Source organism: Anabrus simplex, chromosome 1 (genome assembly GCF_040414725.1).
Source record: "Anabrus simplex isolate iqAnaSimp1 chromosome 1, ASM4041472v1, whole genome shotgun sequence".
In the NCBI taxonomy this organism is placed as follows: Eukaryota; Metazoa; Arthropoda; class Insecta; order Orthoptera; family Tettigoniidae; genus Anabrus; species Anabrus simplex.
Window position 1 is genome coordinate 1,178,122,847 of NC_090265.1, and position 25,757 is coordinate 1,178,148,603.

Below are 25,757 nucleotides of genomic sequence, written 5' to 3' on the forward strand. Positions count from 1 at the left end.
AAGAGGGAGCAGTAAAATTGGAGAAACGGACACACATGAAAACCCAAAAAGAAGAGGAAAATCTCCACATTTTCATTCACTGCCATCTTCAAATAGATCGACTCTCTCCTCATCAGTTATTATTCTACATCCATATCTCAACCTGATACTTGGTTTTTATATCAAACAGGGCAAATAAATGCCAATGTCGGGTTCAGTTTAATTTTTGTCTAATAGTTTGTAACAGTATCATGGGAAACTGCCAGTGCAAATTTTGTAATACTTGGTATTCAAATTCTGTAAAGGAATTAGGTTCCTGACTACTCATTTTATCATTCATATTAACAGGAAGGAGGGTTGAGAAGGTTTATCAGTTGTCTCTAACCCAACTTATAATTCATTACAGATATTTAAGAACTTTTTCCATCAAGTTAACCCAGACAGCTTACATGACAAATTGTTGCTCTCTTGGAAGGATTTGAAACAGATCCTCCTCTTTGGTAACTTATAGAAAAAAAACCAATCTGTATCCCATTATTCTCTTTTATTATGGTACCTTGAGTTGTGAGGTTCTGTGGATTTGCTTGACAGTGCACAAGTAGGTCATTCTGCATCCTCTGACACAGACAGCACCTTGGTCTCATTATCAGTTCTCCAGAATTTTGAATGATGCAGCAAATGATCATACTTTCACTCATACAAGAAAAGGTCAATTATTTATAACTACTAGACTGTTTCAAGAAAGCATGCTGTATGAATAAGTGAGATGTCCACAAATGTCAAAATCCTAATCCTAATAGCTCAAAAACGTCACCTTTAAATTAATGATTTACAATTTGGTTTTAAACACAGAAAGAATGAGATTATCAGAAACCAAAGAAGGAGAGAATGGAGTAGGAAGGTTTGTTTTGTTTTTAGATGTCTTTATTTTCTTTGGAGCTGATGTGGGAAATTTACATCTTCAGTCTACTGTGTGGTTGGAAATGGCAGCCGGTTTCCAAAATTGCCATTCTACTCACAATGCTGGCAATAAACACAGAAAAATATGTTCTATTACTAGGAGTCAGTCTTGAGAGTCATGATGATAACCATAGTAAGGATAGAAAGCATTCCAGTGAAGTAATTTGTTTACTGAAATAAGTGTATTGAAACGTGCATATTTTATTGTACTGTCAGTGGGGGAGACTGCAGTAAAAAAAAAAAAACTAGTACTAACATATTTAGGAGTAGGTTCATATGTTAATCATAGAGAGGTAGGAATCTTACTTATATTGAGAAAAAATTTAAAAATATATGCTTCAAAAATTGCAAAAAGTTGCATTAATATGTCTTCCATTATTCTTAGCTGATTATTGATTAAAATCACCCCATTTGACAGTATGTAACAATATAATGGAGATCAACATTCAAGACTAATTGATTTCCTTTATGCATGTAATTCAAATTCTCTTATTTCATATCTTGCACATAATTTATGATTTGTGTTTCTCTGTAATATGTTTCATTGTAACCTGTATTAATTTAATGTGATGATTTTCCCCTTTGTTGCAGAGTTGTTGTAGAAACACAAACATATGATGACAATCAGCAAGAAATCCTGAACAGCACTAAGTACATAATCTTGATAAGACCATCTGAAGATATAATATCGTTATGAAGAAAATGAATGACCATTCATATTACATAAGAACACCTCCTTAAGTTTAACAAAATATGTCTAATTCAAGTTATAGTTTACGGCATTAAAATAAGATTCAAAGTACAGACAGTCAACTGCATTCATTTTTACTTATTGCTCAACCATTGTTCAATATTGGCTCAGAATGCAATTTAACAATGTATTAAAGGAGAGTTTGAATCAAACATTTTGATGAGGGGACGAAAGTTTAATGTTTTACGTAACCTCATATAAAAATAAATACAGTAATAACAGAGTGTCTGCTTGCTTTCAACCCTTTGGCAAAAGCAACCTTAATATGCATTTTACGGTCTTTAAGGCGACACTCCAGAGGTAAAAATCAATATTTTGGTAATTTTGGTGAAATTTTTTTTATGACTGAAATAAAAAAGGATTGAGTTTCTTTTTCCTTGTTATGAAGTTATTCCACTGAATTGAAACAATTTATCACTGTAATAATGCTTTGTTTGCAATTGTAATTTTACATTTAAATTCCATTTTTCTCCCATAATATTCTGCCAAATGTAACAAAATGTGTATGATATATGTATCACAGCTATATTAAGAAACCTGCTTATGGAAGTTTTGATTGCAGAATTTTTAGTAGAGATTTTTAAGTCCAAAATTTTAGAACGTAAAAATTACACAATCTTTAGTACGATATATATCCTTATATAAATTATGTACAGAAAGATTGATAGGTAGTGTTTTTAAATTATCTACATAATTATGAATTTACATTAACATGTTAATTAAATTTCATGTAAAAATGGAATAAAAAATTTCAAAAGAATAAATTTATTTTGGAAAAACTATTAATTGTATATGAAAGAAATATTCGTGATATCTCTACTTTTATGTAGGTGGCATTCCCAGAAAATTTCATGAAAATCCATGCATTAGGTAAAAATATCTTTTTATCTCCGGAGTGTCGCTTTAAGAGCACTATGATTTTGAATTTCCGAATATTATGAGCTTAACTCATCTTCAATGTACAATTTCACTCTGATATTTTACGCTTTTTATAAAATAAAAAATATATCCATTTTGTCATTCACCAAGTACTGTCTCTAAATATAGCCTAATATTCACTAAACCACTCTCTTTAGAGAAACTAAACCAACAATGAATACTGAGCAGTGGAGAGTAGTACACCTTTAAATTCATAGAAACATACTTTATTAGCATTGGTCAGTTAAGAAGTGTTTAGGTTGAACAGTTATGAACACAAAGCAGTAATAGGTATAAAAACTCTAATTCTGCCTGCCATTCACAGCAATATTGAGAAAACAGGAATGTTTCAACAGCTGAAATTAGTTGCATTTATAGATTTGTTTGTCTTCTTTGCGAGAAAAGTACAATGAACTTCTGACGACCACAACATTTGTTCATTTTTGAAGAAAAATACATTTCTGTCAGCAAAGTATTCGTCATGATCACATAGGTACAGAGCTATAGCTATCAGCATGAGATCGAACTATGTACATTGTGACTTTACTTGCCTTTTACAGATAGCATATTGAGAAAATGAAAATGTTTGAGAGACTTGAATTAGTACCAGATATGGGTTACAAGAACAATGCAATATTGACCATCATACTAGAACTACGAAGGCTGTTTCTTGTCAACCTCCAATGGGCTATAAAAAAAGGATACATAGATAATAAAATGATTTTATCACTTAAAAGTTAAGTAGTTCCACACTTATTTTTGCACATAATCGCCGAAGCGATTTACGCATTTGTCATATCGCGGCACCAGATTTATGATGCCCTCTGCAAAGAAGTCTGCTGCCATTGAGGTAATGTGCATCTGAACAGCCTCCTGCTCCATAAATTCCACCAACAAGGCACCTTTATGATCCCAAAATAATGGCAGCTATTGTTTTACTGTTGCTCAGAGTCAGTTTAAAATTTTTTGGCTTGTTTGGAGAAGGAGGATGTATCCACTGCTTAGACTGTTCTTTGGTTTCTGGAGTGTCATACAGGACCCAAGTTTCATTGCCAATAATGATAGACTTTAAAAACTGTTTCCCCTCACTATGGTAATGTGTGAGAAACATTACGGCTCATGCCATTTGCTGAGTTAGTATTGGTATAGCTCCTTCATGCAAACAATCTATATATATAAAGTAGCTTGTCCTGACTGACTGACTGACTGATTCATCATCGCCGAGCCAAAACTACTGCACATAAAGAAATGAAATTTTGGGGATATATTCATATTAAGATGTAGGTGCTCGCTAAGAGAGGATTTTTTGATATTCCGTCGCTAAGGGGGTGAAAAGGGGGGTGAAATTTTAAAAAGAGTGTATCTATATCTCAAAACTTTAAAAGTTTACAGATGTAAAAATTGGTATTTAGAATCTTCTTTTAAAATAAGGATACACGTATTTTTTTGTTTTCTGAAAACCCCAATAGTAGGGGTGAAAAAGGGTGAAAATGGAGAAAAATGGGTTGAATGCCTTCACTCAGGATACCGGTACTTATATCTAAGAAACTGAAGATATTACAGACCTGAAAATTGGTACTTTTGATCTCTTTTAAAAATAAAGAAATACGTATTTTTTTGTTTTTGGAAAATCCAATTAATGGGAGGGTGAAAAGGGGGTGAATTTTTAAAATGAGTGAATCTCTATCTCCAAACTTTTAAAGTTTGCAGATGTAAAAACTGGTATTTAGAATCTTCATTAAAAATAAAGAAACACGTATTTTTCTGTTTTCGGAAAATCGCAATAGGAGGAGTGAAAAGGGGTGGAAAATGGGTTGAATGCCTTTAATGAGGTTACTTATATCTCAGAAACTGAAGATATTACAGACCTGAAAATCGGTGTTTGGGATCTCCTTTAAAAATAAAGAAACACGTATTTTTTTGTTTCTGGAAAATCCAATTAAGGGAGGGGGTGAAAAGGGGGTAATATTTTAAAATGAGTGTATCTATATCTCAAAACTTTTAAAGGTTATAGATGTGAAAATTGGTATTTAGAATCTCCTTTAAAAATAAAGCAACACGTATATTTTGTTTTCGGAAAATCCAATTAATGGCGGTTAAACAGGAGTGACAAATTGGGGTGAATTTTTGAAAGACTATATCTACAGAATATCTTGGAAACGTAAAATGTTACAGACGTAAAAAGTGGGTGTTTGGAATCTCCTGTAAATGTAAAGAAACATAGGTGATTTGTTTTTGGAAACTCCACTTAAGGGGAACTCAAAAGGGGTGAAATTTTGAAATGAGAATTTTTACAGTATATCTAAAAAACTCAACATGTTACAGAAGTGAAAAATGGTATTTTTTTATCTCTATTAAACATAAAGAAACGTGTATTTTTAGTTTTCGGAAATATCACCTGGGTGGAGGGGGGGGGGGTTAAAGTGACTGAAAATGGTGTTGAATTCTTTTAATTAGGCTACTGATATATCAAAAATGAAGATTTTACAGACGTGAAATTTGATATTTTCAATCTGCTTTAAAAGTAAAAATACACGTATTCTCTTAAAATCCAATGAAGCGGGAGGGGGGGGGGGGGTGAAAGAATTGAAAAATAAATTGGCTTAATTGTATGAGAATACATACATCTAATAAAAACTAAAGTTATTACAGATGTGAAAATTCGTATTTGGATCTCCTTTAAAAACAAAGAAAAACGCGGTTTGGGCGGGAAACCATCTTGGAGGGCGGGAGTGTAAAGGAGTTGAATTCCTTTCATGAGGACACATAAATCAAAAACTGAAGAAGTTAGAGTCGTGATAATTGGTATTTAGAAGATCCTTTACTATTAAAGAAACAAGTATTTTTTTTGGGAAAGTTCATTTAGGGGGGGGGGGGGTAGTGTGAAATGAAGTGAAAAAAGTAAATTACTTTTATGGGGATACTTATATCTCAAAACTGAAGGTAAGAGACGTGAACATTGGTGTTTGGAATCTCCCTTAAACATAAAGAAACAAGCCTTCTTTTCAATTCTTTTTGTGGGGGGGGGGGGGGGGTGGCAGTAAATAAACTTAACGGCGGTGGGGTGTAGAAGGAGGTGAGACCAATTGATTTTACTGTTATTAATGTACTTACAAGGATCCTCCGTTGCTCAGGCGGCACCGCGCCGGCCTCTCAAAGCTGGGTTCCGTGGTTCAAATCCCGGTCACTCCATGTGACATTCGTGCTGGACAAGACGGAGGCGGGACAGGTTTTTCTCCGGATACTCCGGTTTTCCCTGTCATCAGCCATTCCAGCAACACATAATAATAATAATAATAATAATAATAATAATAATAATAATAATATAATAATAATAATGTTCCGGACCGTCGTCAAATGTGCAGACCACGCTGGCAACGGCTCCTGGACGGGTAATGACTAAGAATGCAGTCCGGCCGCGGGTTCAGTGCCGCCATATCACCCAATATGACACCACGCCGGATCTCCTGAAGGATTTTATCCATATTAAAAATGATTAAAGGAAAAGATGGCAAAGATTTACGGACCCAACTGACCAGGAGGAATACCTGAGCCTAGCCCGGGAAGTACGAAATCGATTGCTGGAAAGGAATATTGAAAAATGGGAGGAAACATGCTGTAAAATAATAGAAAATGAGTCAGATCGCGAATTTCGGTGGATTATATATCTAAAACAATAAGCATTCAATTATAAATTTCAGTATAATACCGTAGCGAAGCACGGGTATCTTGCTAGTAATCAAATAAGTACTTTAGATATGGTACTGGTACTATATCCCAGCCCCATTATCTTTAGTATATCCCCAGAAATCTATCAATTCCAGCTGCTTTTCTAGTTTTCAACTGTTTTTATCTTATTGTAAATGTCATTGTTATCATAGATAAATTTCAAATAAATTTGCCCCAATTTGTCCTCTTAAATTCCAACTTTATTTTCATATTCTAATCTTTCCTACTTTTAAAGACACCACTCAAACTTATTCATCTAATAATGTCATTCCACGCCATCTCTCCACTGACAGCTCGGAATATACCCCTCATTACATGTTATAATTCTCATGTTAGGCCCGTATTGAAATGTACGTAAATACAAAGTATGTTACGAGTATTAGTATTAGTCACCTTCTCTATCTGGACATTATCCTCATAACCAACAATCTTAACATACTGCTGAGTACTTCTGCCCGTTGAAGATCCTAACATAGACAGTCTCCTTGTTCATTAATGATACCTGTAATGTTCTTCTTGGAACCTGTTTCTGCCTTGAAGTACCCATACATACCCTTCCATTTTTCACTAAAATTTGTATTATGTTCTGCACAAGGACCACAGGACCCTTTCTCCACTTCTAGGCTTTACTGCATTCCTTGTTCTTACAGGAATGTGTTTATAGAAAGTACCATGCACAGCATCAATACCAGAATAAACGGTACACAAATCACACTCTCATCGAAACAAATTGGAGAAACCTGCCATACGTGGGTATGCATTCATTCGTTGTGGCCACAATATAAACTTTGAGGAAACCTCCATTTCATTAAATGAGAGGTGCATTCCTATAACATCATTCTCAGGGAAGAAGACCTGCACTTAAGCAGTGTGTCTCTCAGCACTTGTAAAAACAGAGAGCAGCTCAACCATGATATCAGTACTCCAGAATTTTGGATTGTGCTGGGAATACTCGCACTTACACCTATATAAGAAGTCGGTTACATCTAATTGCCAGACTGTGCTGACAAGGGCTGCTGTAGAGTTGACAGATGCTGACATTCAACAAATTCTAACCATGACCTATTAATTGAGTGGACAACAAGTCTCTTTATTTTGGACATTATTAATCCTTGGGAAGTTGCATGAGGCAGGATAACATCTGTCATCGCACGCAATGGAAAAGACTGCAAGCATTCTATATTTTACATGTACCTGAATTTGCTTTTTTATTGTTTTTGTTTTTATTAATTATTTTGATTGTTTCAAGATATCATTTTTTATTTATTTTAATTTGCTTTCATATAGAACGTTGAAAAAAATTGCTGTTACTTACGGTAAGTTGGCGTACTACTTTAAAACATAATGCACAGGAAATAAATGGGGAACAACCATGAAATTTGCATGATTCACTTACATGTAAAGTAGAAAAAATAAGTACAGTATTATGTATTAATTATTTGTATCTGAAATCTAGTAATAAAATCATTTTATAGCAATATTATCAAAATATAGCCGGCCCCATGTTGTAGGGGTAGCGTGCCTGCCTCTTACCCGTCGGCCCCGGGTTCGATTCCCGGCCAGGTCAGGGATTTTTACCTGGACCTGAGGGCTGGTTCGTCGTCCACTCAGCCTACGTGATTAGAATTGAGGAGCTATCTGATGGTGAGATAGCGGCCCCAGTCTAGAAAGCCAAGAATAATGGCCGAGAGGAATTGTCGTGCTGACCACACCAACACCTTGTAATCTGCAAGCCTTCGGGCTGAGCCTTGGCCCTTCAAGGGCTCTAGTGCCATGGGGTTTGGTTTGGTTGTTTATCAAAATATACAGTTTTTCACATTTGCTTATCAATCTGGATTGAATCCTTCAGCTGACAATGTCTTTAGGTGATAAAATCATCATTATCATCATCATCTGTTCTATATATGCTGGAGGCTTTACAGTTGATACATGTACAGAGAGCAGGTAGCACATGAAGTCCTTGTCCTTTTGCATTTAGATAGGTCACAGAAGGCACATCTGCCAGGATTTAGGTATTTATATTCAGGCCTTCCCCATTCTCTCTCTTTCCCATAAAGGCCTTGTAGTCTCTTCGATTCATCAGGGAATATTTTCTAGAGAACATCGATATTGTAAATAGTCGTGGTGGCATAGCTTTATTCTTAGAGTCTTCAAAATTAAATGATTCATGAAAGTTTTGTTTTATTGAATAATACAGCTGTCATTTAGATGACTTTGAAACATTGCTAGAGTCCATTGTCGGCTTATTCATGACTGAATATGACCTTTCAGCTTATCACTTACATCCACTCTCACTTTGGTTAGGTTGTAGATCAACATTTCAGTTTGCACCGTTGTGCATGTTTGATAACAACAATATTATGTTACCGTTGTAGCGACATATGATAATAGTATGGATACATTTCCACAACCAAACATACTGCTAAATTCTGGTTTGAATTTTGTCTTTATCATTCCAACAACAGTTTGCTGAAATACTGTTAGCTGACAGTACGTCTGTATATTATTAGATTTGATACGGTCGAAAAGACCATGGCGCAACTTTCTCAGGGTTAATTAATGTGGGTGTGTACCATAGGGGCTGCCTATATGAGTTAGTTAAAGTGTGCTTGGTTCACCCAAAAGGACATGGTTTAGATTTCTCACCAGGAAGTCAAAAAATATAGAGACAAGATTTTTTCTTCTGGAGAGGCATATGGCCCTGAGCTTCATTCAACCTGCTACAAAAATAAGTACCAGATTAATACCTGAAGTAAACATGGACAGGCATGAAGGTAACCATTTTGTAACACATAGTGGCAAGATTACAAATGATGGAAACCTTTACCTTTCATTCCTCCAAGGGCTTTCATGACCTGTTTGGAGATCACTTTGCTTTTTTATATACTTAAAATTGCAACAAGCTTCCATTACTAGTCTGAAAGCTAATAGCAAGTTTGCTGCACAAATTCCTGACCACTATCCATCAGACTGCTGGTAGACTACCTATTTTTCACAGATTCACCTTGCTGTAGATGAAATGTCTTGAAAAAGAAACGAACAAAAAATAGTTATATGTATGAATTTTCCCTCTTCCTCATTTATCCGACAATATATTCTTTCATTTACGCTACTGATCTGTAGGTAGGGCTTTTGCCCAGGTGGCAGATTTCCTATCAGTTGTTTACTTAAACTTTCCCTATATAATTTCAAAGAAGTTAGAAATTTATCGCTGGGCTGAGTGACTCAGATGGTTGAGGCGCTGGCTTTCTGACCCCAACTTGGCAGGTTCGACCCTGGTTCAGTCCGGTGGTATTTGAAGGTGCTCAAATACGTCAGCCTCGTGTCGGTAGATTTACTGGCACATAAAAGAACTCCTGCGGGACTAAATTCCGGCACCTCAGCATCTCCGAAAACCATAAAAGAGTAGTTAGTGGGACGTAAAGCAAATAACATTATTATTATTATTATTTTTATTATTAGAAATTTATCGAACATCTCCCTTGGTAAATTATTCCAATCCCAGCCTTTTTTTTTTAAATTTGCTTTACGTCACCTTGGCAAAGATAGGTCTTAAGGCAACAATGGGATAGGAAAGGCCTAGGAATGGGAAGGAAGCGGCCATGGACTTAATTAAGGTACAGCCTCAGCATTTGCCTGGTGTGAAAATGGTAAAGAATGGTAACCACCTTCAGGGCTGTCGATAATGGGATTTGAACAGACTGTCTCCCGGATGCAAGCTTACAGCTGCATGGCCATCTCACCAGGTCTCTATTAGATCTCTTGAATTCCAACTTTATCTTTATATCATGATCTTTCCTACTTTTAAAGCTCTACTCAAGCTTATTTGTCTACTAATGCCATTTTGCACCATCTCCCTACTGACAGTCCAGAACATATCACTTAGTTGAGCAGCTCCCTTACTCGCAAATCTTCCCAGTCCATAGATTATAACATTTTCATAACACTACTTGTTTGTCTGAATTTGCCTAAAGCAAATCATGTTGCTTTCCTTTGGATCTTTTCCAGTTCTTGAATCAAGTAATGCTGGTGAGGGTCTCATACACTGGAAGCATACTCTAATTGGGGTCTTCCCAGTGACTTATACACCCTCTCCCATACATCCTTAATACAACCCCAAGCTACTCTTACAACTAGGGCCTGGATTTTTATATAATATCAATGTGCAAAAATGTACATTAAAATGTAATAAATATCAGTGAAGTATGTAACTAAATATGTAATGGTATCAATGCACTAAATTTACACAAATGTTCATATATTCTTTTTATTATGACTTATGGTTTTTGCTTCAGATAATTTTGACAGTATTAAGTAATCAAATTAAAGGAATAATCTGTAAATCCTGGAGGATAGTACACAATGTATTGTTGTAGTTAATTTCCTGTTGCCCTCATACCTTGAAAATGAAACAAATGTAACAAAATAAAGTTAATATAGAATCTGTCTTTAAACTTCTATGGGAATGGCATATGGCTTTTAGTACCGGGAGTGTCCGAAGACAAGTTTGGCTCGTCAGATGCAAGTCTTTTGATTTGAAGACCATAGGCGACCTGTGTGTCGTGATGAGGATGAAATGATGATGAAGACGACACATGCACCCAGCCCCATACCAGTGAAATTAACCAGTTATGGTTAAAATACCTGACCCTGCCTGGAATCGAACCCGGGACCCCTGTGACCAAAGGCTAGCACGCTAACCATTTAGCCCTATTAAGTAGCACAAATTGTATGGTAAATTTTTATCGTGGTGTGCAGTGTGTCATCAAGTACTTCACCATGTTTTCCATTGTGATGTTTTGGTGCTGATCCAATAAAATTCTCTTGTAGGCTGAGAAGGACCGTTGAACATTCCAGAACATCACCGGTGCATATTTTAAAAGATAAAACTAACTGGGTGGGATATCTTCCAGGGGCTCTTCTTGTTCACCACTAATGATCTTGAAAACAAATATATACTAGCTGATGTACCCGTGCTTCGCTACGGAAATCTACATTGTATACAGATTCCTAGGTTAGGCAGTATATACCTTGTGAGCAAGACTGTATTATATTGCATAGCAATGTTACCCTAGAAACACGACAGGGAAGTCACCAAATGTCTTTTCTCATATAAAGACTGAGTTAGGGAATTTTCATTGTAGTGGTAGGTCTGCTTGTCTACCAGCAGTCACAATCAGCTTGGGGAGTTTTCATTATAATGGCAGACACTCACTCTCCACCTGCTTTTTTACATCCTCAGAAAGACTGTCTTAGTGGTTTCCCCAAATGAAATGAACATAGGTCACTGCAGTGACGTCAGTAGGAATGGCGCTATTAAAAAGCAATATGAAACACTCGATCAAATGAAAAACCATGCATTTTCTCACTTTTAACAAACACTACTACGCTGCCGATGTAACAGTCCAAAGTTCCAGAGCTGGAATGGCCAAGCCGCAGACAGCCGTGATCCGTGAACACTCTTCGTCTTTTTTCGGCAGTGGGGGTGGGGTGTTGAATAGTGGAGAGTACCAGGGCAAATCTATGCCCTTTTACTAATCTCTTTCCTAGGAGTACCAGATGAGTCGTAAAATCTCATTTCACTACATGGCAGCGGAAAAATCTGACTTGGAGGCAAATTTTTCCTCCAAGCCAGAGGAGAAAACCCCTCTTCACTGCTAATTTGGAATAAAATGAATGTAGAATTTAATAAAAGTTAAGAGGAAGGTGCTTTTCTTAAGTAAAGGCTCTTTTCAGGGTTGAATTTTGAATTATTTAGTGAATTGTAGTGCTATAATTTGGAATAGGCCTAAATTGTAATTCTAGACCAGGTCATACTACTATTACTAAGTGAGCCTCTGCCAAATCTGCACACTGCTCATTCAAAACAGAGCGTCAGAGTAGGGAGCGAATAGCTGGAATACTATATTGGCAACCTCTGACACAAAAATTATGCATTGCCATGAGACATCTGGCTGTATAATTGCAACGCTTTAAATACAGTTGTTATTTACACAGCACCAATGGCCAAACCATGTTGGATAAACCGGTTCTCATCCGATCACCGCAGTTAAGTAACATTGGGTGTGGTCGGTAATTGGATGGGTGACCACTTTGGAACACCACGTGCCGTTGGCTCAATTCCCTTTACCGGTTGTGCGGTGTAGGGGTAGCTTGCCTCCGTCTTACCCGGAGGCCCTTGGTTCGATTGCCAGCCAGGTCAGCGATTTTTACCTGGATCTGAGGGCTGGTTCGAGGTCCACTCAGCCTATGTGATTCCAATTCAGGAGCTATCTGATGGTGAGATGGCGGCCCCGGTCTAGAAAGCCAAGAATAACGACCGTGAGGATTCGTTGTGCTGACCACACGACACCTCGTAATCTGCAGGCCTTCGGGATGAGCAGCGGTCGCTTGGTAGGCCAAGGACCGTCGGGGCTGTTGCACCATGGGGTTTAGTTTATTTACACAGCAAAGTCAAAATATAGATTAAGCTTGAACATGAGTGAGGAAAATCGAAGTACATCACAGAAACAACCTAGAATTACACGGAAACAACGGTTTAGAAAATTCATATTGATCGATCATACTATCGATTCAATTCAGATTTCATTTCCATTCAGTTGGCAGTATTACCAGAACCAATGTAGCTCCCTCCTTACTCCTCACCCCCATACAATGAAGTGCCACTAAAAGTTTTGCAGATAATACATACCCTTCCATTTTTTTTACTAAAATTCATATGACTGCCAATCATGCTTTCCCATTACATTATCCTTAGCAAACTCTTTTGCTAAATTCAATTTACTACTATGTTCCTTCAGTCTTTCCTTACCTCCACAACCATTCCAAGCTCTATTTCTTTCTAACCTGCACCTCGTTCTTAATCTCTTGTGACAATTAAGATGCGCTCATGTCTTAATCTTCCTCGGTATTTCTGCAACCTTCATGATCTCACTGACATACTATTACTTCACTTGAAAAATTAGTTCCATCTGTGAATCTGTGGTAGAGCGAACCCAAGGTCATAAGAACAATCCCAGCAAAAGTCCTTCAACCCTCTATACCGTTTGATGTCAGTACCGGTATGCAAAAGATTTCTGGTGATACATTTAGAGTCTCCCTGACAAAATTACTGTATTAAATACTTATCAATGGGTCATGCCCTGTCTTTCTGCCATCTTGTAGGGCAAAGCAAAACATTGAATTTGACATGAATAGGGTTTGGCCATACGACTATTACTTGAAAAACTGTTGGGACGTATGGTTATGTTTATATTATGTTATGAATGTGAATTGCAATTATTTAACAAAATTTTGAATTACATCCTAATTTGTATTCTAACTAAAGGACTGATGACTTTCTGATGCAGGGCATGGAAGGGAGAAAGAATCATATAAGAATACCAAGGATGGTCATATTTTCAGTAGTTCCTCCTTAGAATTGATGTTTCTGAGCCCACATCATCACTAAACTGAAGAATAAATAGCAACTTCTTTCCTCTTATTGTAATGTTTGCACAGTATCTTTTTAGCGTTCATTCTATGAACAAGATGACCCGAGGTTGGAAGCAACATATACTGTAAAGATGTGACCTGCAGATAAGAATAATAAGTTCTCCCAAATTTGCGATTTGAATGTACTATGATGGTTATATGCAATAGGGGAATGGATTGACTATCATACACATGTGTAATAATAGGATGGGATTTTAATTTATTGATGGGAAATGATAGTACAAAACTATACATGATAGCATAAAAATTCCAAATACAAAGTAAAATGTAGAAAGGAGTCAAATTCTTAGTTTGTAACACTATTAAACCTTCTATGTTTTTCGAGGATGGAGTTTGATGCGTAATGGATTCTTGGGCCGTAAGATCAGTTCCATGAGGACTGTAATGTCTTCAGTTTTATCAAGAGACTCAATCCGGAAATTACGTAAGATAGTTGATAAGACCACCTTTAACTCCATTATTCCAAAGCGTTGGCCTGAAATTATAAAAATACATGTTGAGAACTAGGAAGAAATCTTACTGTTAACATTACTAAATCATTTTATTAATTTTAATGTCCTGGTGTTTTGATTTATTTTTTATTCCATTATCTTCAACGCTAAATAAGACTACTTCAATACACACCTCAAAGAAGGAGTATTATTTTACTGCATATATTTAAACATTTCTGAGGAAACTACTTTTTTATCATGTACTTTATTGTATTAGCTTATTACTTGACAGCTCATTATAGGAGGGGTTTGTTTAGAAGAGTTATAGGGAGGTATTTTCAGAGAAACAGGCTGGACCAGGGAGCGGTGATGACAGTATAGGAAGCATGCAGTCAAGTAAGGATGACATAAAATTGTTAGTGTTAAACTGTAGAAGTATTGTAAAGAAAGGAATAGAATTAAGTAATTTGATAGATATTTACCAGATTAATAGGAATGGAATCATGGCTGAGAAGTGATATTATGGATGTGGAAATTTTCTCACAGAACTGGAGTGTTTATTGTAGAGACAGATTAGGATCAATAGGAGGGCAATTTTTATACAGTAAAATAAGAATTTGTAAGCTACAAAAAAGTTAAAGATGAGGAACTTGAAATTCTTGATGTAAGACTCCTCGCTAAAGACAATAGGCAACTTGATGTTTTTGAGGTGTACAGACCTGGCAAGGCTGGTGCTGACACAGAATTATTTGATGAGATAATCAGCTATGTGGGGAATGACACAGAAAGGAATGTTATTGTAGCGGGTGATCTGAACTTGCCAAATGTTAACTGGGAAGGGAATGCGAATGACAGAAAGCATGACCACCAAATGGTGAACAAGTTATTATGGGAATGACAGCTGAATCGGAAAGTGACGGAACCAGTTAGAGGGAAAAATATTCTATACGTGATGCTGATAAATCCAGATGATCTCTATAGGGCAACTGAAGTGATTGATAGATGGCATAAGTGATCATGAAGCTGTCTTTGTCAAAGTTAAAAATAAATGTGTTAGAAAGGAATGTTGTAAAAGTAGGACTATTAGACAATACCATATGGCTGATAAGAGGGAAAGGGCAAAGTTTTTAAAAAGCAATTGTGATCAATTGAAAATGGTATATAAAAATGTAAACAGCCTATGGGATGGGTTTAAAGCAGTTGTTGAGGAGTGTGAAAACAATATGTACCTTTAAAAGTGGTAAGGAATAGTAAAGACCCATTGTATTATAACAGGGAAATAAAGGGATTAAGAAGGAAGTGCAGATTAGAAATAAATAAGAGTTAGGAATGGTTGCAGGAGTAAGGAGAGATTGAAGGAGCAACCAGGAAATTGAATTCAATGAAAAAATCAGCTAAAGATAACATAATGGAAAACATAATTGGCAGCCTTATGAATTTTAGGGAGGAATTAAAAGTTCAATCAATCAATCAATATCAATCAATCAATACTCATCTGCATTTAGGGCAGTCACCCAGGTGGCAGATTCCCTATCTGTTGCTTTCCTAGCCTTTTCCTAAATGATTTCAAAGAAATTGGAAATTTATTGAACATCTCCCTTGGTAAGTTATTCCAATCCCTAACGCTCCTTCCTATAAATGAATATTTGCCCCAGTTTGTCCTCTTAAATTCCAACTTTATCTTCATATTGTGATCTTTCCTACTTTTATAAAAGCCATTCAAACTTATTCGTCTACTAATGTCATTCCACGCCATCTCTCCGCTGACAGCTCGGAACATACCACTTAGTCGAGCAGCTCTTCTTCTTTCTCTCAATTCTTCCCAACCCAAACATTGCAACATTTTTGTAACGCTATTCTTTTGTCGGAAATCACTCAGAACAAATCGAGCTGCTTTTCTTTGCATTTTTTCCAATTCTTGAATCAGGTAATCCTGGTGAGGGTCCCATACACTGGAACCATACTCTACTTTCTTTTTTTTTTTTTTGCTAGGGGCTTTACGTCGCACCGACACAGATAGGTCTTATGGCGACGATGGGATGGGAAAGGCCTGGGAGTTGGAAGGAAGCGGCCGTGGCCTTAATTAAGGTACAGCCCCAGCATTTGCCTGGTGTGAAAATGGGAAACCACGGAAAACCATCTTCAGGGCTGCCGATTTGGGGTCTTACCAGAGACTTATATGCACTCTCCTTTACATTCTTACTACAACTCCTAAACACCCTCATAACCATGTGCAGAGATCTGTACCCTTTATTTGCAATCCCATTTATGTGATTACCCCAATGAAGATCTTTCCTTATATTAACACCTAGATACTTACAATGATCCCCAAAAGGAACCTTCACCCCATCAACGCAGTAATTAAAACCGAGAGGACTTTTCCTATTTGTGAAACTCACAACCTGACTTTTAACGCCGTTTATCAACATACCATTGCCTGCTGTCCATCTCACAACATTTTCGAGGTCACGTTGCAGTTGCTCACAATCTTGTAACTTATTTATCACTCTATAGAGAATAACATCATCCGCAAAAAGCCTTACCTCCGATTCCACTCCTTTACTCATATCATTTATATATATATATAAGAAAACATAAAGGTCCGATAATACTGCCTTGAGGAATTCCCCTCTTAATTATTACAGGGTCAGATAAAGATTCACCTACTCTAATTCTCTGAGATCTATTTTCTAGAAATATAGCAACCCATTCAGTCACTCCTTTGTCTAGTCCAATTGCACTCATTTTTGCCAGTAGTCTCCCATGATCCACCCTATCAAATGCTTTAGGCAGGTCAATCACGATACAGTCCATTTGACCTCCAGAATCCAAGATATCTGGTATATCTTGCTGGAATCCTACAAGTTGAGCTTCAGTGGAATAACCTTTCCTAAACCCGAATTGCCTTCTATCGAACCAGTTATTAATTTCACAAACACGTCTAATATAATCAGAAAGAATGCCTTCCCAAAGCTTACATACAATGCATGTCAAACTTACTGGCCTGTAATTTTCAGCTTTATGTCTATCACCCTTTCCTTTATACAATGGGGCTACTATAGCAACTCTCCATTCATCTGGTATAGCTCCTCCGACCAAACAATAATCAAATAAGTACTTCAGATATAGTACTATATCCCAACCCATTGTCTTTAGTATATCCCCAGAAATCTGATCAATTCCAGCCGCTTTTCTAGTTTTCAACTTTTGTATCTTATTGTAAATGTCATTGTTTTATTACTTCTTTGGCCTTAGTCTCCTCCTCTATCTCGACATCATCCTTGTAACCAACAATCTTTACATACTGCTGACTGAATACTTCTGTCTTTTGAAGATCCTCACATACACACTCCCCATGTTCATTAATTATTCCTGGAATATCCTTCTTGGAACCTGTTTCTGCCTTAAAATACCTATACATACCCTTCCATTTTTCACTAAAATTCGTATGACTGCCAATTATGCTTGCCATCATGTTATCCTTAGCTGCCTTCTTTGCTAGATTCAATTTTCTAGTAAGTTCCTTCAATTTCTCCTTACTTCCACAGCCATTTCTAACTCTATTTCTTTCCAGTCTGCACCTCCTTCTTAGTCTCTTTATTTCTCTAGTATAATAAGGTGGGTCTTTTCCATTCCTTACCACCCTTAAAGGTACAAACCTGTTTTCGCATTCCTCAACAATTTCTTTAAACCCATCCCAGAGTCTGTTTACATTTTTATTTACCGTTTTCCACCGATCATAGTTACTTTTTAGAAACTGCCTCATGCCTGCTTTATCAGCCATATGGTACTGCCTAACAGTCCTACTTTTAAGACCTTCCTTTCTATCACATTTATTTTTAACTACCACAAAAACAGCTTCATGATCACTAATACCATCTATTACTTCAGTTTCCCTATAGAGCTCACCTGGTTTTATCAGCACGACATCCAGGATATTTTTCCCTCTGGTTGGTTCCATCACTTTCTGAATCAGCTGTCCTTCCCATATTAACTTATTTGCCATTTGTTGGTCATGCTTCCTGTCGTTCGCATTTCCTTCCCAATTGACATCTGGCAAATTCAGATCTCCCGCTTCAATCACATTTCTTTCCATGTCGTTTCCCACATAGCTGACTATCCTATCAAATAATTCTGAATCCGCGTCAGTGCTACCCTTTCCCGATCTGTACACTCCAAATATATCAAGTTGCCTATTATCTTTAGAAATGAGCCTTACACCTAGAATTTCATGTGTCTCATCTTTAACTTTTTCGTAGCTTACAAATTCTTCTTTCACCAGAATGAACACTCCCCCTCCCACCATTCCTATCCTATCTCTACGATACACACTCCAGTGCCGTGAGAAAATTTCTGCATCCATTATATCATTTCTCAGCCATGATTCAACTCCTATTACAATATCTGGTAAATATATATCTATTAAATTACTTAATTCTATTCCTTTCTTTACAATACTTCTACAGTTCAACACTAACAATTTTATGTCATCCCTACTTGATTTCCAGTTCCCTGTTCCCTTATCACCGCTCCCTAGGCCATCCCGTTTCCCTAAATGTACCTCCCTATTACCCTTCCAAACAAATTTCCTAACTTATACGTACCACTGCAGTTTAAATGAAGGCCATCTGAGCACAGATCCCTATCTCCTACCCACCCATTAGGATCTAGAAATTTCACTCCCAGTTTCCCACATACCCACTCCATAGTCTCATTTAAATCCCCATCACCCTCCAGTCAGTATCCCTCCTACACAGTATTCCACTAATAACAATCTCCGCTTTCTTGAACTTCACCCATGCTGCATTTACCAGATCCCACACATCTCCAACTATGTTGGTACTTATATCAGCTTGCCTTACGTTGTTGGTACCAACGTGAAACACTACCACCTTCTCCTTCCCCTCCTCCCTCTCTTCTACTTTCCTCAACATCTGCCTCAACCTAATTCCTGGATAACATTCTACCCTGGTTCCCTTTCCTCCACGCACTTTCCCCATGTGTCTAACGATGGAATCCCCTATGACCAGAGCCTCAACCCTACCCACCTCATTTGATCCCCTCCCCTCCTGGTTAGCCCTATCTTTTCTGATAGCTGCAGAAGCTACTTCCTCCTCCCTTTTCTCGTTCCCATGACCCTGTTCCACCTGTCTTTTCCTATCCTCTACTCTACATTTCCCTTTCCTACCTTTTCCCTTCCTCCTACTTCCACACATCTCAGCAATAGTTCCCTGTCCCTCATCTTCCCTCTGTTGTTCTACCTGGAGTGACTCGTACCAATTTCCCACAGAAACCTGTCCTGAATTCTGATCCTGAATAGAGCCCTTAGCCTGCAATCTCCTTCCCCTTAGAACATTAGACCACCTGTCTTCTATAACTCCTCCCTTTCCTTCCCTTCCCTCTTGTACACCTACTGTAACCTGTACATTGTTTGAGGGAGTCCTATCTTCCTTCCTGTCTTCTGTGAGAATCCTAATTATCTCCCTCAAACTTTCCAACTCCTCCCTCATACCCCTCAATGCCTCGCCACACCCACAGGAAGTACACTCGCGCTCCTTAGCCATTCTTTACGGGAAAAAATATGAAATTAAAAGTAAAATAACTTATTTGCAAAAAATAAATGAACAGAGGGATACAGTTAAACCTGCTTAATACGTAACTCTGTTCTACGTAATTTGTATTTGTACGTAATTTCCTTTAGGTCCCGGCAAAATATAATTTAAAAGCGTGTTAATTAAATCTTATTTATACGTAATCCGTTTATACGTAATTCGCTGTTGTAAGTATTAATTGTCAGTGAAAAATAACTGAGTTTTGCGTAATTATAATGAGAATGCGCTTTTTTTTTTAAAAAGAAACTACTGTATTTACGAACTTTCCTCTTTGTCGGCGTAGGCGGAAATAGAGCGATCGGGTTTTGGTGCTGAAACAGAGAGTTCCGCCGAGTGACATTGTTGACCCTTACTTACTGGCTGCTTAATAAAGACGAGCCCCCTTCGCTCCTTCTCTACCTTCGTCGTTTTTAACACGCCGCCAAAGATTAAGGTACATTGTAAGCAAAATGGGCGGTTTCGGTGCGTAAACAAAAGAAAATACAGTAAATTTGTTTGAATATGAGAATTTCTTTCGTGGGGACAACGTCCACGATGCCGGTATCTGGTGTTTACTGTTGAACAGTAGTTTTGTCATTCAGTTGCTTTTGATTATTCATGGAGAACAGAAAAGGGAAAAGTTATACGAGAAGTGGACGCTAATCCACACAAAACAAAAACTGAAATCGCTTCAGACTTGGGCATTGCTATGTACAGTCATCAGTAAAAGAAACGCTATTTTGGATGAGTTCTTAAAACTGGGTTCAAAATCAGCAAACGCAGCCGTCAGCAAGAAGGATGGTACGTAGATTTGAAGAAAGCACTTTTCACATGGTTCCGGCAAAAGCGGGCTGCAGCTCTACCAATTAGTGCAGACATGCTGAAGGCAAAAGCGATAGATTTAGCTAAAATGATGAGTATCACTGCTGCTTTCAAGGCTTCATCGGGATGGTTGCAAGGATTTAAATATCGTCATGGAATTACAGAGAGAACAATTTGCGGTGACTCAAAATCTGCAGACGTCACGGTGAAACACTGGAAAGAGGAGGTTCTGCCGGGTATCGTAAGCGATTATCAGCCTCCAAACATCTACAACTGTGATGAGACCGGCCTATTCTACAATTTCCTTCCTAATAAGACATTAGCTGAAAAAGGTGACTCATGCCACGAAGGGAAGAGAAGTAAAATTCGTGTAACAGTACTTCTCGCCACCAATGCAGGTGGATATTACAAACTTCCTCCAACAACACAGCGGTGATGGGCCAGCTACAAGCGATAGCGACATTGGAATTGGAGATAACGACTTGAATCTTGACACCTGAACTGAGTGAAGTATTAAGTGCAATCAAAGTGTGTAGGCGTTACATCAGTGCGAAAAGTTGTAGTGAAAATGCTATGAATGCATTAAGAAGTTTGCTAAAGGAGGTTTATATTCTTAATGCAAGAAAAGTGAAACAAGCCAAACTATCTAATTTCTTTAAGGCCGGGCCAAGTTCAAAATAATATTTTCTGTCTTAATGTATTTATTATTTGCAAGGATTTACACATGTAGGTCTATTCCATTGGTTTTTCAGTAAATATGTGATGTATTGCGTAAGTCTGATTTCTAAGTAATTCTGAGTTACGAGTAGTTTTTGCTCTTCCCCTTGATATACGTATAAGTCAGGTTCAACTGTATATTGTCTGGGATAGTATACAACAATAAGGTAATTAATATACGACTACACTACAATACTACTTAGTCGTGCTCTATTTTTTTATCCTACAACCCCTAACAGGATATAAACTGCTGTTAATTACTGAATATCGAAAGTAATACACAAGAACTATACAATTCCAAACTGCAATTAAGCCTATCCTAATTACAACAACAGAGTTTCTACGGATACCTCTACTACACCAGTACTACACAAATATTTTAGAATAATAAAATAAGCACACTAAATTCTAATAGGATATTACTCGTATACTACTGTACAGTACACTACAGTAATTTTAAACTACTTTCAGACGTATCCTAATTACGATACCGGTACCGTACCGTATGTCACTACTAAGCACGACAGAAATTAAATTTGCAAGAACTACTGTACTCAATGATTACCAACGAAGCTAAATGCTTAGACAAATTAGTATTACGGTCTAATAGATACACACGAAAGATAACACACGAATATAGCAGGCAAGATACAGCACTATCTAAATGTACTGTATCTATACTACAATGTATCTACACTACACTACACTACACTGCGTTTGGTTAAATGCTTAAATATCGAAAGGATTGCCGTACACGAAGAAAAACACAAATATAACTGGCAAGATACTATCTAATATATTATACCTTATCTTCACTACAATTCTACAATTCTACTGAAATGTGGTTATGTGATTATTACAGCTGGTGGATTACTATTATTTTCCCTACTCCACGGGACGGAGAATAAAAGTGTCCTTAATTAGGCCTACTGAAAAATACGAGGTTGTCTACAATAATTTCTCAAATATTTCTATCAAAACTACTACTACTACTCCTCCAGGGACTTGAACTGCAATTACTGGGATATATGAACTTTATTATTATTAGCTAACCGCTCATAAATACTGAAAGATCGAGGGAGCGAAATATAAATTATGGATACTTTAACTACCTACTCAGAAGTACAAATGAATGGAATACAAGGTCAGCTGATTTTTATTTATATTTACTTGACTACACTACACCCTTTCTTCAGGACTGTAGGCAACAATGCAATATTTGAATATGAGGAGCGACAATGATCAATAACAATACAACGACTGTTAACTATTACCCTGTAATCTCTTTAACTTCTTTTTAAATAGAAGTTTACAGGCATATCATTTTTTTTAATGTAGTAAATTGTTACCTTCGCGATAGTTTGAACGGATATCAATACGAAATACCAGAGAAGTTGCTGCAGAAGTTACGGTACCGTACTATTCCTTACGATAATCTGCCTTTGTAAGTATAACCAACGAACCTTCAGATATTTACAAATATTTTTAAAGTTAATATTATTACCTAAAGTATTTCCTAAACCTAAATTCAAAACAAGGTACACCTAGCTAGCCTACTTAACCTAGAAAACGTAATTTACTGAAGACCAACTGAATTACTTGTTACAAAATTTAAATAAATATCACTACTCCCAATTTCTACCAACAAGCACTAAACACCACTATACAAACAGCACTAAATGAATCAGATATACACAAAATTAAGCTATTTCAATAGGTTTTCACTACTTTATCACTACAATAATGCAAGAGTTTTCTCAACAGCCAACCGTTCTCAAGCGCATCCAACAATATACATTAAGGCAGAAAAAGGTTCCAGGAAGGACATGCCAGGGATCATTAATGAACAAGGGGAGTGTATATGCAAGGACTTACAGAAGGCAGAAGTATTCAGTCAGCAATATGTAAAGGTAGTTGGATATAAAGATAATGTCTTTATAGTGGAGGTGACTAATATTGGCAAAATACTAAAATTTATCTATGATAATAAAGACATTTATAAAAAATATAAGTTGAAAGCTAGAAAGGCAGCTGGGATAAATAAGATTTCTGGGGATATATTAAAGGCTTTGTGTTGCGATATAGTGACATATCTGAAATACTTATTTGATACGGTAACTGTTTGCAGGGAGGAGCGATGCCAAATGAATGCAGGGTTGCAATAGTAAACCTAGAGCTCAAAGGAAAGTGTGACAAACATAAAGCGGATAATTACAGACCAGTCACCTTGACATGTGTTGTTTTTAAGCTCTGGGGAAACATTCTTTCTGATTATATTAGACACATTGACAAATTTATTAACTGGTTTGATAGAAGGCAGTTCAGGTTTAGGAAAGGTTATTCCAGTGAAGCTCAACTTGTAGGATTCCAGCAAGATATGGCAGGTATTTTAGATTCAGGCAGTCAAATGGACTGTATTGCTATTGACCTATCCAAGCCTTTTGATAGGGTACATTGACCTGTCTCAGTCTCATCCTTGAGAGTGACCGAGGTATGAGTGATGCTAGTTATACCATTTGTTATGCAGCCAGTCCCTGTTATGAATGGTGTGAAAATATTGCTCATAGGGTTAGTTGGTGCATGCATTTTAGTGGACTTGGCAGACTGATATGTAATAGCAACTTCTGGTCCGGTGAGGAAAGCAGCGGGAAACATCTCACTTCTCATTTCCCTGGTACACCTCTTAAGTGATACCTAGGCTATCTATGGCAGCTGTGGAGGATCAAACCAGCCTTCAGGCTGAATACCCAACATACATACTGTACATAGGAAATTACTGACAAAAATGAGGGCTATTGGACTAGATCAAAGAGTGGTTGAATGGGTGGCTAAATTTCTAGAAAATAGAAAGAGAATTGATGATGATGATGATGATGATGATGCTTGTTGTTTTAAGGGGCCTAACATCGAAGGTCATCGGCCCCTAATGGTACGAAATGAAATAACGAAAATTTCAAAATCATCCACTGACCAAAAGAAAAAGAAAATATGTCATGAAGAATGAATGAATGAATGGACATGAACCCAACAAAAAACATAAAACAGTGGATCAGACTCAAAATAGATCAAAAATAATAATATTACTGACCAAGGACCACTTATAAAGCACAATGATGCTTGGAGTCTAAATGGGGTGCAAATACCACGTCTAAGGCCCCACAGAATGGTACATGTCACGAGTAAAATAGAACCATGGTATGTGTCATGTTGGGGTACTAATCAAAAGTAGCGAAGACTCACGGTGTTCCACACAAGATGGTACTACTGACAAGTATTGCAATACGTACAAGTAACGCAGACCTATGGTGTGTCTCACACAATGGTGCAACTCATAGCCAACGCAAACCGAGAAGTTTCCCCACCTAGGTGTACTAAACACGGGCGCCGGTATTCCTGTGGTGTTCCTCACATAGTGGGTACTAATCACAGGCAACGCAGACCCACGGTGCTGCTCATATAGTGGTACAACTCACAGGCTACGCCCAGACCCGCAGTGTTGCTCACGTGGGTACGATGCACGGGTACTGGAATCCACCAGGCCAGGCTTTTTACTGCTACTAATCACAAACCTATTTCGTTCCTAATTTCGTGGTACTACTCGCAAGTACAGGCAACCTATGGTGTTCCCCGCGTGATGGTATGATTCAAAATTAGTTTCATGGTTCTAATTCGATCAGCCCTTGGTCGCCTCTTTGAGTCGCCTGTTACGACAGGCAGGGGATACCGCGGATGTATTCTACATGTGCGTCCCCCACCCGCAGGGGGTAGAAAGAGAATTAGAGTAGGTGAAGAGTTATCTGATCCTGCAATGATTAAGAGGGAGTCCTGCAGGGCAGTATTATTGGACCTTTGTTTTTTTCTATATACATAAATTATATGAGTCCAACTCGTTGGCTGAATGGTCAGCGTACTGGCCTTTGGTTCAGAGGGTCCCGGTTTTGATTCCCGGCCAGGTCGGGTATTTTAACCTTCATTGGTTAATTCCAACAGCTCGGGGGCTGGATGTTTGTGCTGTCCCCAATATCCCTGCAACTCACACACCACACATAACACTATCCTCCACCACAATAACACGCAGTTACCTACACATGGCAGATGCCGTCCAACCTCATCGGAGGGTCTGCCTTACAAGGGCTGCACTCAGATAGAAATAGCTACAAAAAACAATTATATGAGTAAAGAACTGGAATTTGCAGATATGATGTTATACTGCATAGAGTAGTAAATAAATTGCAGGATTGTGAGCAATGACAAAAAGGCCTAGACAATGTTGTGAGATGGACAGCAGACAATGGTATGATGGTAAATGGGGAAAATGTCAGGTTGTAAGTTTGATCAAGAAGAAAAGTCCTCTCAGTTTTAATT

The 25,757-nt window shown here is 37.5% G+C and overlaps 2 protein-coding genes and 1 pseudogene across 2 annotated transcripts in view; 2 read left to right on the forward strand and 1 right to left on the reverse strand.

Moving 5' to 3' along the window:
- Nucleotides 1-2,648, forward strand: part of LOC136858421 (hemicentin-1) — a 357,960-nt gene extending 355,312 nt beyond the window's left edge. Inside the window, exon 43 of the mRNA XM_067137953.2 lies at nt 1,531-2,648. Coding sequence (XP_066994054.2) covers nt 1,531-1,636 — 106 coding nt within the window. The 3' untranslated portion in view covers nt 1,637-2,648. The remainder of the gene's footprint in view (nt 1-1,530) is intronic.
- Nucleotides 2,649-12,335: 9,687 nt separating this feature from the next.
- LOC136859376 (5S ribosomal RNA) lies at nt 12,336-12,454 on the forward strand (annotated as a pseudogene).
- Nucleotides 12,455-14,025: 1,571 nt separating this feature from the next.
- The window catches only part of LOC136877298 (cytochrome P450 4c3), a 129,295-nt gene continuing 117,563 nt past the window's right edge, over nt 14,026-25,757 (reverse strand). The window contains exon 10 of the mRNA XM_068225567.1: nt 14,026-14,306. Within this exon, the coding sequence (XP_068081668.1) occupies nt 14,143-14,306 (164 nt within the window). The 3' untranslated portion in view covers nt 14,026-14,142. The remainder of the gene's footprint in view (nt 14,307-25,757) is intronic.